Here is a 16,973-nt window from a genome sequence, read left to right on the forward strand (position 1 = left end):
GTGTTAACTGAAGGGGTTAACTAGTGGGACAGTTTTATTGGTTAGGTCGTTACGGACGCTGCGATACTAAATATGTGTACTTTCATTGATTTTTTCTTTTTTATTTAAAGAAATGTATTTATTGGAACAATATATATATATATATATATATATATATATATATATATATATATATATATATATATATATATATATATATATATATATATATTTTTTAACACATGTAATTTTTTTTTTTTTTTTTTAACTTTTTTATATTGCCCCAGGGGGGGACATCATATTATATTGACAGATCGCTGATCTGACACTTTGCAGTGCACTGAGGAGGTAGGAGACCCTTGCGATCACATCACGTTGCTCCGAGGGTCACAGGTAAGCACGTAGGGAGCCCCCTCCCTGTGCGATGCTTCCCTGTGCTGCCGGAACTGGAACATGGATTATACATTGTAACGAGAAGGGCACCAACTTTGGGTAATATATTATCACCTAGTATGTATTGTCCCAGGACCCGACGTGAAACCTGGCTGAGTTGCAAAGGAAGTTATAAATGTGGTACTGTGAATTGCAGAACCTGCAAACAAATGGTTAATTCTAAAATTTTCCATAATTTATAATTCTGCTTCATTTAAAATTAAAGACTTCATTAATTGCAATACGTGTTTTGTTATATACAAAGTAGATTGTGACATATGTAATAAGGCATATGTAGGTTGTACATCGAGGAAATTAAAAACACGTATATTCTTAATCACACCAGTGGTAATCACAACATTTCATCAGCGTTCAAACATATTTTATTATTTGTCACTCACGTAATATTTCTTCCTTACGGGTTACAGGATTAGAAAGAGTTAAAAGTCCTTTGTGGGGTGGGGACATCAGGAGAAATTTACTTACCCATGAAGCATTTGGATCTTCAATTTGGGACCTAGATTTCCGGATGGGTTAAACAAAAAGAATGAGATCATGTTTCATTACTAATAATCAAAGCATAATATATCTATTTTTATTGTTACTGTTTCTTGGTATTTTTTATATGTGTAAATAACTATTTTGTAGCGATATACATGTTTTTATATTTATGTTTGAATTCATGCACTTTTGGTACAAGGACCTTTGATCATGTGATGGAAATCTGACGTTTGATTGGTGTTGGGTCCTTTTTAATGTTTTCTCACTAGTGGTGTGTAGCTTTGAATAAAGATTGCGGCAGCAATCGAAACGCTTACCTCATGTCCTCCTGTGCGTTGTCCGTGGGGCTGTTTGTATTTTAAAACACTCCTTCTAGTGTTGAGCAATACCTTCCGATATCCATAAGTATCGGTATCGGATTGGATCGGCCGATATCCAAAAAATATCGGATATCGTTGATACCGATACCCGATACCAATGCAAGTCAATGGGACACAAATATCGGAATGTAAATAAGCCCTTTCTGTGCTTCTACATCCTGTTCCGGAGAGGGGAAGAGTGTGGGCGGTGCGTGGGCGGACACTGTGCGTGTCTGTGTGTGCGGGCGGGGTCTGTGTGGGCCTGCCGGGGATCTGTACGGGGGTCTGTGCGGGCTGCCGGGGCTCTGTGTGTGCCTGCCAGGGCTCTGTGCGGCCTGCCAAGGCTCTGTGCGGCGTGCCGGGGCTCTGTGCGGCGTGCCGGGGCTCTGTGCGGCCTGTGTGGGGCTCTGCGGCGTGCCGGGGCCCTGTGCGGCGTGCCGGGGCTCTGTGCGGGGCTCTGCGGGGTGCCAGGGCTCTGTGCTGTGTGCCGGGGCTCTGTGCGGCCTGCCAAGGCTCTGTGCGGCGTGCCGGGGCTCTGTGCGGCGTGCAGGGGCTCTGTGCGGCGTGCCGGGGCTCTGTGCGGCCTGTGTGGGGCTCTGCGGCGTGCCGGGGGTCTGTGCAGGCATCATCCGATGGGACTACAAGTCCCATCAGACGATGCCTGCAACAGTGACAGTGATTGACACATTAGCCAATGATGGGACAGTAGTCCCATCATCTGGCTAATGTGTTGAATGTAAAAAAAAAATAAAAAATACTGCATGCATACTACATGCATACTACATGCATACTACATGCAATACATTCATACATTACATACAATACATACATACAGACATACAGTAGATTTCATACTCACCATTACTTGTAACTTTGTTCTCCGAAGCCAGTGTCATCTGTAAAAAAGATTAAATTAACAAACAACCAATATACTCCCTGTCTGCAGAAATCCACGAGTGTCCCACAACGATCTCCCGTGGAGAACGGCAGCATCAGCTGATGCGACCACTTTCTAGGGGCTCCAGGAACACAATGACGGGAGGAAGGTATCCTTCTGCACTGTATTCCTCCGCCGCTGTAAAAAAAATAGTCCCTAATCTCACTTTTGGCATTGCTGTATGAGAAATTTTCCCACGCAGCAATTGCCATATAGTAAGACTTTGTCCTAAGGTAACCTCTCAGTGATGCACTGCAGGAGCCATTGTCTCCTGTCAGTGTGTCACTGAGAGTCCTATAGAGCAGTGACGTCACCTGATGTCACTGTTCTGTAGGGGAGATCGTTGTGGGACCCTCGTTATTAATTGGACTACGGCAGACAGGTAGTATACGATTTATTATTTTACGTTCGCATCTCTGCTTCAGGAAAATGGCCGCCGCGATCTCCATCTGCGCACGCGCGGCATCCCGCGGCCATTTTCCTGAAGCCCCGTGCAGGAGAGCGCTCCATCTGCGCACACGCGGCCACAGGAAGATGGCCGCCCCCACCGATACCAGGGAAATAGCGCAGATCGCGCTCTTTTCCCTCCCCTGTGCAGTGGATTCTGAACTTGGGCATGCGCAAACCACTACGCCACCAACGGAAAACTAAGCAAGATCTGGGGGAAGACACCACGCCCATCTGACCAGACCAGCCTGATTGACAGGCGAAAGCGGCTACTTTGGTAACGTATTTCGGCAGCATAGGTGGGGAATCGGGGTCCACAAAATACACTATTGTAATGCACAGCTCAGGCCCTATTTAACAGTATTTTTATCTCATACGGAAAAAACAGGGTGACAGGTTCCCTTTAAAGATATGTCTGAGAGCCAGATGCAGGCATCAAATGAGCCACATCTGGCTCGCGAGCCATAGTTTCCCAACCCCTGATTTAGAGGGTCTTTTTTTTTTACTGTTGCTTAACTTTTTTTTTTTAATAAAAAGTTCAGAAGATATGGTGCTCTTCTAAATTGCCCCCACTTGGTTACTCCTTTTTAAATTTGCAATAAGACACTTCTTAGGATTGGATAGGATAGCTATCAGCACATGTAGTAGATTGTTTGCGCAGTGTATTTGCAGCAAAATTCTCATGTGTTACATGCAGATTATGTAGAAGATTTTGTTGTGAATTTCACCCTATGGCCGGCGTCACACAGGCGTATTGCATCCGATGCGAGATCATCGGATGCGATATGCTAATGACACTCGGCTCCTGCTCGCAGCAGAGCAGGAGCCGAGTGTCATGCGTCTGTGCTCCGATTCTCTCGCACAGGGAGGATTGGAGCACAGCTGCGGAGGAGGCGGAGAAATGAATTTCTCCATCTCCTTCATTGCTGGGCTCCGCTTATAACGCACAGCACTCAGATGATATCCGAGTGGTGTGCGCTGTCTCACTCGCACCCATAGGCTTATATGGGTGAGAGTGAGCCGAGAGTTTTCCTCGGTCCGAGACAATCGCAGCATGCTGCGATTGTCTCGGACCGAGGAAAACGGCCGTCAAAAAGTCGGCTGGTGGGAGCTGCCCCATAGCTAAATATTGGTCCGAGTGCAATGCGATTTTTTTATAGCATTGCACTTGGCCGTTCAAAACGCCAGTGTGACGCCGGCCTTTGTATTAAGAATGGTGAATCGTTAAAATGGGTTGTCCAGGCTTGAGATTCAAGTTTGCAGTCACTCTATGTGACTTCAGACTTTGCATCCTTACAGCGGGTGGTATGGGTGGTCAGGATTCTCTGTTGCTGAGCACAGGTGCGCGCTTAACCGCATGTATGTGATTTCCATGTGCTCATTAGACACACGAGGCCTCAATCAATACAAGTTAATTGAGTGAGTCCAGACACGTCTAGTCGGAATGTGGCCTGAAGTATGAAAATTGTTTATTTGCGGTCATATGACCACTTGCTCCCAGCACCAGAGTATCCGGACAGCCGCACTGTGCATTCTGTGAGGATTCACAAGTCTGCACAACCCCTTTAATAAAAGTCTGCAAAAGAACTGACATGCTGTGGGTTAAAAAAAACGCAAAACGAGAAAGTTTATGGGTGGATAATATCTACAATACGTAGATAAGATTTTTAAAATGTCACTTACTTTGTTGGTATTGTATATGCTGTACATTTTCCGCACACGAATGTACATGGAATATCTGCACTGTGTGCATTTACCATTAGATTATGTAGCCACCTGAATTCTCATAATTCCCACCACACACAACCACACAAAGAAGTAATAATTTGTAACTTACTTAAAGTAAACATGTCACCAGGTCAAAATTGGCCCGTCATTCCCATGACCAGAGTATTCGGTTTCTTTCTCTTTTTTTTTAAATCCCCAAAAATATTTTAAAAGGAATTATTTACCGCTAATTTTCCAGGCATTTATTAAGTGGATGTGTCTCACAGTATTCTCTGGGGGTGGCTTTACACTGGTCTGTGAGCAATGCCCCCTCAGTAAAGACTATAAAAATTATCACAAAAAAGGCCCATATGTCTAGATAAGCATGGCTGATTTCTAAAATAAATAAATAAAAAAATAAAAATAAAAAACTACTTGGGAGCATCAGGAACAAAATAAGGGCAAAACTGGCCAATTTTGACCTGGCCACATATCCTATGTAAGTAGAATTTTTTTGTGTGTATCTAGTGTACATTATTAGTGGTTACATGTTAGGTTTATGGATTTAAAAAAAAAACGCCAAATAGGGATAGTTATAACCATAGAATGGAAAATATAAAAGGCTCTCAGAGTGAGTAAATTCAGGTTACAGTATAAGAAAAGGAGGTCACCTGTTTGCTTTGTGGCAGAAATAAGCCTCATCTCCATATACTGTAGGCTGTGGCACTGCCCAGGAGAACCAGAGACACTGCATCTGTCATCAATATCATTAATCTTGGAGGCTAATAATTTAAGAAAAGAAGTTGAGGGCTCGGAAACACGTCATGTTTTAGACTGATAAAGAATTTTTCTTTTATTGACTAAGGTTTATGGATTGCCAGTTATTGATTAAAGGGAATCTATAAGGTTTAGTAGCGCTATTAACCTGAAGCTATAGGGTTAATATGCAGAGTAATCGCGTTAATAAGGTGTCCAGCTGCTGTACTGAAGTGCGGCACCCAGGAGAAAATAAACTTTTTGTTTTTATCCCAGGAGCCGCCGGCTTTCAGTCATGCAATCATGCTGACATCACACTACTCACCACTCATAGTACTGAGAGCGGCAACTGTAAGCATGGCCTGAAACAGACTGACAGCAGTATTTGCAGCTACTGCTGTATGTAATGAGCTGTGACTGTCTCCATTCCAGGACTCCTGCATGACTGAAAGCTGGCGGTTCCCTGGAAAAATAGTTAATTTTCTCCCTGGTGCCCCACTCTCAGTACTGTGGCTGAGCCCCTTCATAGCGCTATGTCTGGTCCTTGTATCTTAAATTTTTTGAGGAAGAATATTGTTTTTATGACTGCCTGCATTTAAGACTAGGGTTTCATGGTGAGTTTAGTCACAGGATAGGAACTTTGCAACTAATCACTGTCATGTGTGGTCACATTGCAGGAAACTACAAAGTGCAAGTGACTTTGCTTTCATAGCTCGCAATGTGAGATGCTTATGACTTGGCTGCCATTTGGTTGGTTGTGCAGCCAAATGATCACAGCTGGACAGCTAGAAATGAACAAATCACACTTTTTTTTTGGGTGCCACTTGTCTGAGATTTGACCAAACCTGTCATGTAGTACAAACCGTGGGACACTCGAAATTAAATGGAATATGGCGGGAAGGTGGTTTATTATTTTATTTTTGTTGCAGGAGACGCGGACGTTGGAGATTAGATGTTTGGTGAGTATGAATGTTTCTTTTTTTTGTTTGTTTGTTTTACAATTGAACACAGTCGCCGGATGATGGGACTACTGTCATCGGCTCATGCTGTTACTATTATATGTGACAGCAGACATAGCTGGATAGGAGTGGTAGTCCATCAAACGATGCCTGGCTACACACACACGCGCAGGCGCCTGCTCCAAGACAAACATGCACATATTCTCTGCGCACACACACACATTCTCCGCCAACACACATTCTCCGCCCACACACATATTCTCTGCCCACTCACTCTTCCTCCTTCCTTTCTGCAGCATTTTTGGCAATCCGCAGCAAATTCGCATCCCTTTTTACACCTGCGGTTTGCCTGTGGATTTGACGTGACTCAATGTAAGTCAATGCATGCAGAAACACTGCAGATCCGCTAAAAGAATTGACATGCTGCGGAAAATAAAACGCTGCAAATCAGAGCGGAATTTTTCGCAGCATGTGCACATCAATTCTGGATTCCCATTGATCAACATTGCTTAAGCACTCCTTTGTGGATGTGTTGTAATTCCGCGCATAAAAACCGCTGCGGATCCGCAACAAATCCGCAAAGTGTGCACATAGCCTTAGTCTGCAATCACATAGTTTGAGACCAAACCTCTTTAACACTCCTTTCTCAATGTTTTTCCAGTGACCATCTTGGAGGCAGAAGTGACTGAATGTCAATGTGAGCAAAGGTGGTAGCAAGAGGGCTTTTCCTTCAGGCAGTGCAACTACACATGAACATGTTCTAGTCACTTTTCAGTCCCCAGCTTGTGGAGGGACACTATAAAATGAATCTGTTCAATTTCTGGAAATGCCTATTTTAGTAAATACTTGTATTTGCTATGAAATAACAATTCTGGATGTGTTTTCCTAGAACTTGGCACTGCACCATTCCTCAGTTGTTTCTCCTTGAAATTTAAAAATGAATGTGACCATTTATGGGTGGGTCCCTTTATAGACAGACACTGTCCAATCATTGCCAGACTTTGTCGGGTCACAACCCTTTATCGATGGACCATTGATCATTCCACCAAACACCCGCTCTCCTTTTACTGTGAGCATAATACTACTCAGACAGCACAGGGTGATGGTAAAACAGTGTGGAAATACTTTATTGAACCACAAGACTGACCATAAATAAAACATAGAACAGTCCCAGCAAAATACCCCAAATGGTGCAAAATTAGAGTATCACCCTTCGCTTGGCTCTCCGGGATAAGAGCTATGACTTCAGAGCTTCCAGGGCTGACTACAAGCTTAGGAAGCTGACAGTCCATTGAGGTGCAAGACCAGGTGACCGGAGGGTCACAACCTCGCTTCTCTTAACATCTCCATGGGGCCAGGTGACTGCTGGGTCCCAATCCTGGCTTTCCCAAATGTATCCATGGATTCAGTGATGGTCCATAAAGCAGATCTGTAGTCTTTCAGCTGGGGCTGTGGTCCCCTAAGCTGGCATCCTGTACAATGTCAAATCTGTGTCCCTCCTGATGGAGCCATGATCTGGCAGCTATCCTGTAGCGTGTTCCTGGCTGTGGATTTGTAAAAGTCTCTGGTTCTTTGCTTCTCATGGATGTCTTGTTTCAGAGACATATCCACTTTTTATAGTTCACAACTGTTATCCTTTGTTCTCCACGGATTAAGGGGTTGGGGTGATGAGATTATGCTGCATTGTTTAATTATTTATAGTTTATTCTTCAGTGTTTGCAAGCCAACAAACTAATTGACCAGTACAATGTGTAATTGGCATATTAACAAGCATCATTGTTCAGTGATCCTGCATCCCTGTCTTGCAAAGATAACAATATAATAAACTGTAGGAGCTGATATAAGAGGTAAATTACAACCATTCATCAAGTTACAAATATCAATTCAACCTACAAGAAGAGTCAACATTTCAGACTCTTGACCAACCGAAGAAAGAAACACATAAATTCAAGAGTAAAAATATAGATAAGTCAATGCCTCCTGGCTTATTGAAAATAAATGTCTGTGTAATTAAGATTAAATACTGTGTCGTCATAAGGCCCCTTTTACATTGCGTTCTTGCCCACGTTCAGTGATCACGTCGGAGTTTGGGCTGGCCACTACATAACCTCAGTTTTGTTGGACTGGAACCAAGATTTTGCTTGTTTACTAGAGTTTTTAGGGTCTTTGTCTTGTTGCGACACCCATTTCAAAGGCATATCCTCTTCAGCGTAAGGCAACATGACCTCTTGAAATATTTTAATATATGCAAACTGGTTTATGATCCCTGGTATGCGGTAAAAGGGTCCTACACCATAGTAAGAGAAACATGCTCATATCACGATGCTTGTGCCACTATGCTTCACTGTCATCAGAGTGTACTGTGGCTTGAATGCAGAGATTGGGGGGTTGTCTGATGAACTGTCTTCATCCCTTGGACCCAAAAGAACAATTTTACTTTCATCAGTCCACAAAATGTTTCTCCATTTCTCTTTTGGCCAGTTAATGTGTTCTTTGAAATTTGTATCCTCTTCAGTATGTGTTTTTTTTTTTTATAAAGTGGGACTCTGCGGGGACTCCTTGCTGAGAGATTAGCTTCACAAAGGTTTCTTCTAAGACTTAAGGTACCGTCACACTAAACGATATCGCTATCGATCCGTGACGTTGCAGCGTCCTGGCTAGCGATATCGTTTAGTTTGACACGCAGCAGCGATCGGGATCCTTCTGTGATATCGCTGGTCGTTCAACAAAGTTCAGAACTTTATTTGGTCGTCAGACCGGCGTGTATCGTCATGTTTGACACCAAAAGCAATGATACCAGCGATGTTTTACACTGGTAACCAGGGTAAACATCGGGTTACTAAGCGCAGGGCCGCGCTTAGTAACCCGATGTTTACCCTGGTTACCAGCATAAAATGTAAAAAAAACAAACAGTACATACTCACCTTCGCGTCCCCCGGCGTCCGCTTCCCACACTGACTGAGCGCCGTAATGTGAAAGTACAGCACAGCGGTGACGTCACCGCTCTGCTGTTAGGGCCGGCGCTCAGTCAGTGCAGGAAGCGGACGCCGGGGGACGCGAATGTAAGTATGTACTGTTTGTTTTTTTTACTTTTTACGCTGGTAACCAGGGTAAACATCGGGTTACTAAGCGCGGCCCTGCGCTTAGTAACCCGATGTTTACCCTGGTTACCCAGGGACCTCGGCATCGTTGGTCGCTGGAGAGCGGTCTGTGTGACAGCTCTCCAGCGATCAAACAGCGACGCTGCAGCGATCGGCATCGTTGTCGCTATCGCTGCAGCGTCGCTTAATGTGATGGTACCTTAAGTGCACACGTTGCAGAATTGCCACGGAAATTTCACTACTTAACTACTTTGGTGTATTCTAGTTGGAGCTTTTTTCTTCTCAGATTTGAAGGTACAATATGGTTCAAGACAGATAACCAGTGTACAGGCGTAGGTCTGATAGCACCAGATATTATGCGCATAGAGTTGTTCAGCTGATTGTCAGTTGCCTTCATATGACAACTATTCAGCCATACTGGAGCACCATATTCTGCGGCAGAGTACACGAAGGCAAGGGTAGACATTCGCAAGACAAGTTTTGAGCAACCCCAGGAGGATTCACAGAGTTTCTGAATAATATTATTGCGTGCTTTGAGTTTCTGTGCTGTCTTATCCAAGTGAGATTTGAAAGTTAAGCTTCTATCAAGGATTATGCCTAAATACTTGGGATTGAAGTTGTGTTTGACAAGTTGACCTTCAAAATGTACTTTGAGTTCAGTCTTAGCACTTGCGTACAACATGTCCTGGCTTCACCCTTAGCCCCTTCACGACATGCGCTGTACTAGTACTGCGCACGTCGTGTGTCCCCCTTTGATGTGGGCTCCGGCGGTGAGCCCACATCAAAGTCGCAACATGTCAGCTGTTTTGTACAGCTGACATGTGCGCGCAATAGCGGCGGGTGAAATCGCAATTCACCCGCCGCTATTAACCTGTTAAATGCCGCTGTCAAAAAGCTAACAGCGGCATTTAACTACTGCTTCCGGCTGCGCGGACGGAAATGAGCACATCGCCGACCCCCGTCACATGATCGGGGGTTGGCGATGTGTCAGGACAGTAACCATAGAGGTCCTTGAGACCTCTATGGTTACTGATGCCGACTAGCTGTGAGCGCCACCCTGTGGTTGGCGCTCATTGCAAGCCAGCATTTCAGCTACATAGCAGCGATCTGATGTTTTTAAAAATATAAAAAAAATAAAAAAATGTAAACGTTTAAATGACCCCCCTTTCGCCCCATCCTAAGTAAAACAATAAAAAAAAAAAATCAAACCTACACATATTTGGTATAGCCGCGTTCAGAATCGCCCGATCTATCAATAAAAAAAAAAGCATTAACCTGATCACTAAACAGCGTAGCGAGAAAAAAATTAGAAACGCCAGAATTATGTTTTTTTGGTCGCCGCGACATTGCATTAAAATGCAATAACGGGCGATCAAAAGAACGTATCTGCACAAATATGGTATCATTAAAAACGTCACCTCGGCACGCAAAAAATAAGCCCTCACCCGACCTCAGATCACGAAAAATGGAGACGCTACGGGTATCGGAAAATGGCGCTTTTTTTTTTTTAGCAAAGTTTTGAATTTTTTTTCACCACTTAGATAAAAAATAACCTATATATGTTTGGTGTCTATGAACTTGTAATGACCTGGAGAATCATAATATTAGGTCAGTTTTAGCATTTAGTGAAGCTAGAAAAAAAGCAAAACAAAAAAACAAGTGTGGGATTGCACTTTTTTTACAATTTCACCATACTTGGAATTTTTTTCCCGTTTTCTAGTACAAGACATGGTAAAATCAATGGTGTCGTTCAAAAGTACAACTCGTCCTGCAAAAAATAAGCCCTCACATGACCATATTGACGGAAAAATACAAAAGTTATGGCTCTGGGAAGGAGGGGAGCAAAAAACGAAAACTCAAAAACGAAAAAGGGCCGCGGCGGGAAGGGGATAAGTGACACCTGCTTCTTCACAGAATGATTTACCTCACTAATTGAACTCCACACTGCTATTATTTTGAACACACTGGCCTTCAATTTATTATTCTAAGGGCTCATACTTACCTGCGAGAAACTCGGATGAGTCTCGCACGTCAATACCCGGCACTGCACTCGGCACTCAGGAGCGTAGCGCGCGGCTGCATGTATTGCTTTGCGGCCGCACGCTCCGATCTGAGTTCCGGATGCAGTGCTGGGTATTGATGTGCGAGACTCATCCGAGTTTCTCGCAGTTAAGTATGAGCCCTTATACACAGACTCAAAAACCTGCAGATCATGAATGCGGAGTCTGTTGGTTTTATCTACTGCACCAACTGGTAAATGACACGTGGTAATGTAATTTACATCAAAACAGTGATTAATCTGGTTAGTCATGTAGGGCTGCTATTGAGCACTACTGTATGCATCTGAGTGTTTGCCTCTAGTACGCGTATATGTCCCAAAACTGATGCACGTCAGGGTACACACTGACTGTCTGCACATTATAGGCTATGGCCCCGTTGTTGAATATGCCTGAATCCCATTTTGTGAGGGGGTTCAAACTTAGACCCTTAATGGACTAACGAATGTGTGACAAAACGCAACGTGAAAGCATCCTTAGTAACTTGATGCTTTTGTAGTGTGTTAATTAATTAAATCTTTTTATTACAGGGTGCTGTACATTGGTCTGGCGTGTAATACTGCACGTTATCTGTATATTTCCTACATGGAAAATGCTTGGACAGTTCTCCCCATGGAAGTATTACAGGGTAAGTGTTATGCGTCATGCATTACAAATTGTGTGGCCATCTCCATTTTATTACTTTTTATGCTATCTTTTGCTTGTTTTCCGAATACTTGGAAAATAAAAATAGCTGATATAATGTTAAGACACCTTGTGTATTATGGAGACAGTTGTCTGTCTGCTATGGTACAGCTCTAATTTAGTTATTATAAAAGTGAATATCACGTAGCCTGAATTTTACCAGCTGCTAGAAATGACCAGACAGCTTTGTTTCAAAGGTGAAAAAAAAAAAAAAATGTAACACCTAAAGGGATTGGCCCAACTAGGTAAGACGTTGCTTTATGGGAGCTGGTTGCCTGGCTTTTTTCACATACTCCATTAGCCATTTGGGCCCCTTTCTTAAACATAACGTATTTCAATCTTTATATTAATTTGTAACACATTACAGTAATGTTTTAGAAGTGGACAACTCCTTTAATAACTATTATCATTTGAAAATACACATACAGTAGCCTCTGTTTTGTACTGTTAAAGCTCATACTCATAATAAACCGGATTACACTCGTACTAATGTTAATCTGAGTCCCTGCTCATCTCCATATTTTTTTCTCAACTCAGATTGGACTGAGCAAAAAATCGCAGCATGCTGACGCTGCCCTCTTAAATCAGACAGAACTGTGCCTATGCGAGCTCCGTTGGATTTTTACTCACACATCTCCTTGAAAACCTGGCATTTCATTAGCCACAGACAGTAAAATCACAATGTAAACCGTCAGGATAGAATATGAATATATATATATATATATATATATATATATATGTATATATATATATATATATATATATTTATTTATATTTATTTCACATAGAACAGATAAGGCTAGTTTCACATTTGCGTTTAAAAACGCAGCGTTTTTAACGCAAACGCAGGTGGTGAAAAAACGCATGTAAACGCGTGTAAACGCTGCATTTTTTAGACGCATGCGTTTTTGCATGCGGTAAAAAAACGCGGCGTTTTGCCGCGTTAACATGCGTTTTTTCCTGCGTTTGCGTTTTTGAAACGCATGCTGAGAAGTGTGTGACAGCTGCCAATCATCAAAATCATCTAGAAAACCCAATATAAATAGAAAAAGCTATATTTACTTCAGCGCGATATATCACAAAAGCCGGTAATTCAATTGCCGGGTTTTCATTTCTACTGCCTAAACCCGACATGATATGACACATGGTTTACATACAGTAAACCATGTCATATCCCCCTTTTTTTTTGCATATTCCACACTACTAATGTTAGTAGTGTGTATGTGCAAAATTTCGGCGCTGTAGCTATTAAATTTAAGGGTTAAATCGCGGAAAAAATTGGCGTGGGCTCCCGCGCAATTTTCTCCGCCAGAGTGGTAAAGCCAGTGACTGAGGGCAGATATTAATAGCCTGGAGAGGGTCCACGGTTATTGCCCCCCCCCTGGCTAAAAACATCTGCCCCCAGCCACCCCAGAAAAGGCACATCTGGAAGATGCGCCTATTCTGGCACTTGGCCACTCTCTTCCCACTCCCGTGTAGCGGTGGGATATGGGGTAATGAAGGGTTAATGTCACCTTGCTATTGTAAGGTGACATTAAGCCAGATTAATAATAGAGAGGCGTCAATTATGACACCTATCCATTATTAATCCAATTGTATGAAATGGTTAAAAAACACACACACAATATTGCAAAGTATTTTAATGAAATAAACACACAGGTTGTTGTAATATTTTATTGCTCTCTCAATTCAGCTGAAGACCCTCGTTCTGTAACAAATTAAAAATAATTAGCAGCAGAACAATAAAAACACACCGGCGCTCCCAAGAAGATAAGCTAGAAAGCTGCGGGTGCCTAGACAGCTACTGTGCTGGCTCTGTCATATAACAAACGAACAAAAAATGTAGATTAGGACACCGCGCTAACTAGATGGAACAGCACATAAGTGTCAAAGTGAACGTCTGGCTGGGCAAAACGAAAAGCACACTAGAAGTGAAACTAATGTCCACACTCAAGTGAACAATGATAAAAACAACAACAGCACAGGGGAAGCCGATGCAATGCAAGAGCCTGGTGAGGGCACAATTAACCATGAAAGTGTGTGATAAATGTGTATAATAAAGAAATGCACACTTACTAAATAATGGTATAGCTGCTGTGAGGATACTGGCGATTTCCCAGCAGAGGTTGTCACCGTCCTCTTGGGTGTTGGGACAGGGACACCAGCGGCTCAGATGTCTAAAGGTGCAGTGTCCAGAACGGCAGCGCAGGGCGGCATAAACACCCGGTGATGTGGGGAGCGTCCTCCCTGGTGAATGTATGCCGTGCGCGCCTGGAGCAAAGCTGACTGGCACACGTGGGCCGGAAAAGAACTGCTGCAAAGAGCGGTGAAAAAAGGGGGCTCTTTGCAGCAGTTCTTTTCCGGCCCACGTGTGCCGGTCAGCTTTGCTCCAGGCGCGCACGGCATACATTCACCAGGGAGGACGCTCCCCACATCACCGGGTGTTTATGCCGCCCTGCGCTGCCGTTCTGGACACTGCACCTTTAGACATCTGAGCCGCTGGTGTCCCTGTCCCAACACCCAAGAGGACGGTGACAACCTCTGCTGGGAAATCGCCAGTATCCTCACAGCAGCTATACCATTATTTAGCAAGTGTGCATTTCTTTATTATACACATTTATCACACACTTTCATGGTTAATTGTGCCCTCACCAGGCTCTTGCATTGCATCGGCTTCCCCTGTGCTGTTGTTGTTTTTATCATTGTTCACTTGAGTGTGGACATTAGTTTCACTTCTAGTGTGCTTTTCGTTTTGCCCAGCCAGACGTTCACTTTGACACTTATGTGCTGTTGCATCTAGTTAGCGCGGTGTCCTAAATTAAAAATAATAAACCAACAATATACATACCTTCCGTAGATCTGTAACGTCCCACGATGTAAATCCATCTGAAGGGGTTAAAATATTTTACAGGCAGGAGCTCTGCTATAATGCAGCTGTGCTCGTGCCTTTAAACCCCGGGGAATGAAGGTAATGTAGGTCAATGACCTGTAGTTACCTTCAGTCGCGGTGATGCGCCCTCTGCTGGATGTCCTCATGAACTGGAGCCTGGGGACTTTTTACCACGCTCGACGTCATATGAGGACATCCAGCAGAGGGCGCATCACCGCGACTGAAGGTAACTACAGGTCATTGACCTACATTACCTTCATTCCCCCAGGCAGGAGCACAGCTGCATTATAGCAGAGCTCCTGCCTGTAAAATATTTTAACCCCTTCAGATGGATTTACATCGTGGGACGTTACAGATCTACAGAAGGTATGTATATTGTTGGTTTATTTTTAATTTGTTACAGAACGATGGTCTTAGGTGGATTGAGAGAGCAATAAAATATTACAACAACCTGTGTGTTTATTTTATTAAAATACTTTGCAATATTGTGTGTGTGTGTTTTTTTTAACCATTTCATACAATTGGATTAATAATGGATAGATGTCATAATTGACGCCTCTCCATTATTAATCTGGCTTAATGTCACCTTACAATAGCAAGGTGACATTAACCCTTCATTACCCCATATCCCACCGCTACACGGGAATGGGAAGAGAGTGGCCAAGTGCCAGAATAGGCGCATCTTCCAGATGTGCCTTTTCTGGGGTGGCTGGGGGCAGATGTTTTTAGCCAGGGTGGGCCAATAACCATGGACCCTCTCCAGGCTATTAATATCTGCCCTCAGTCACTGGCTTTACCACTCTGGCGGAGAAAATTGCGCGGGAGCCCACGCCAATTTTTTACGCGATTTAACCCTTAAAATTAATAGCTACAGCACCGAAATTTTGCACATACACACTACTAACATTAGTAGTGTGGAATATGCAAAAAAAAAGGTGGATATGACATGGTTTACTGTATGTAAACCATGTCTCATATCATGTCGGGTTTAGGCAGGAGAAATGAAAAGCCGGCAATTGAATTACCGGCTGTAGGGTTAGGGGTAGGGTTAGGGTTAGGGTTTGGATCCCTTTATCACCTTGATGGTGGGGGGTGGCTTATCAGGGTGTATTCTTGTTTTTTTCTATAAAAACGCATGCGTTTTTAACGCAAACTAACGCATGTGCTTAAAAACGCATGCATTTACATAGACAGCAATACGTTTTTTTGCCGCAAAAAAACGCCTCTAGAAATTACTACATGTTGCATTAACGCAACAAAACGCAAGCATAGAAAAAACGCATGCGTTGTCAAACGCGGCAAAACGCATGCAAAAAAAGCATGCGTTTTTAATGTTAAAGGGAACCTGTCACCCCGTTTTTTCTGTATGAGATAAAAATACTGTTAAATAGGGCCTGAGCTGTGCATTACAATAGTGTATTTTGTGGACCCCGATTCCCCACCTATGCTGCCGAAATACGTTACCAAAGTAGTCGTTTTCGCCTGTCAATCAGGCTGGTCTGGTCAGATGGGCGTGGTGTCTTCCCCCAGATCTTGCTTAGTTTTCCGTTGGTGGCGTAGTGGTGTGCGCATGCCCAAGTTCAGAATCCACTGCACAGGGGAGGGAAAATAGCGCGATCTGCGCTATTCCCCTGGTGATCGGTGGGGGCGGCCATCTTCCTGTGGCCGCGCGTGCGCAGATCGAGCGCTCTGCTGCCCGGGGCTTCAGGAAAATGGCCGCGGGATGCCGCGCGTGCGCAGATGGAGATCGCGGCGGCCATTTTCCTGAAGCAGAGTTCGCATCTCTGCTTCAGGAAAATGGACGCCACGATCTCCATCTGCGCACGCACGGCATCCCGCGGCCATTTTCCTGAAGCTTTGGGCAGCAGAGCGCTCGATCTGCGCACGCGCGGCCACATGAAGATGGCCGCCCCCACCGATCACCAGGGGAATAGCGCAGATCGCGCTATTTTCCCTCCCCTGTGCAGTGGATTCTGGACTTGGGCATGCGCACACCACTACGCCACCAACGGAAAACTAAGCAAGATCTGGGGGAAGACACCACGCCCATCTGACCAGACCAGCCTGATTGACAGGCGAAAACGACTACTTTGGTAACGTATTTCGACAGCATAGGTGGGGAATTGGGGTCCACAAAATACACTATTGTAATGCACAGCTCAGG

At 43.9% G+C, this 16,973-nt stretch overlaps 1 protein-coding gene across 4 annotated transcripts in view; it reads left to right on the forward strand.

Annotated features, from left to right (window-relative positions):
* MFSD6 (major facilitator superfamily domain containing 6) overlaps positions 1–16,973 on the forward strand; it is a 505,049-nt gene that overhangs the window by 180,832 nt on the left and 307,244 nt on the right. For all 4 annotated transcript variants that reach the window (XM_077275663.1, XM_077275664.1, XM_077275662.1 and 1 more), the window contains one exon: positions 11,766–11,863. In XM_077275663.1, coding sequence (XP_077131778.1) covers positions 11,766–11,863 — 98 coding nt within the window. The remainder of the gene's footprint in view (positions 1–11,765; positions 11,864–16,973) is intronic.

This window comes from Ranitomeya variabilis, chromosome 7 (assembly GCF_051348905.1).
Source record: "Ranitomeya variabilis isolate aRanVar5 chromosome 7, aRanVar5.hap1, whole genome shotgun sequence".
Classification (NCBI taxonomy): Eukaryota; Metazoa; Chordata; class Amphibia; order Anura; family Dendrobatidae; genus Ranitomeya; species Ranitomeya variabilis.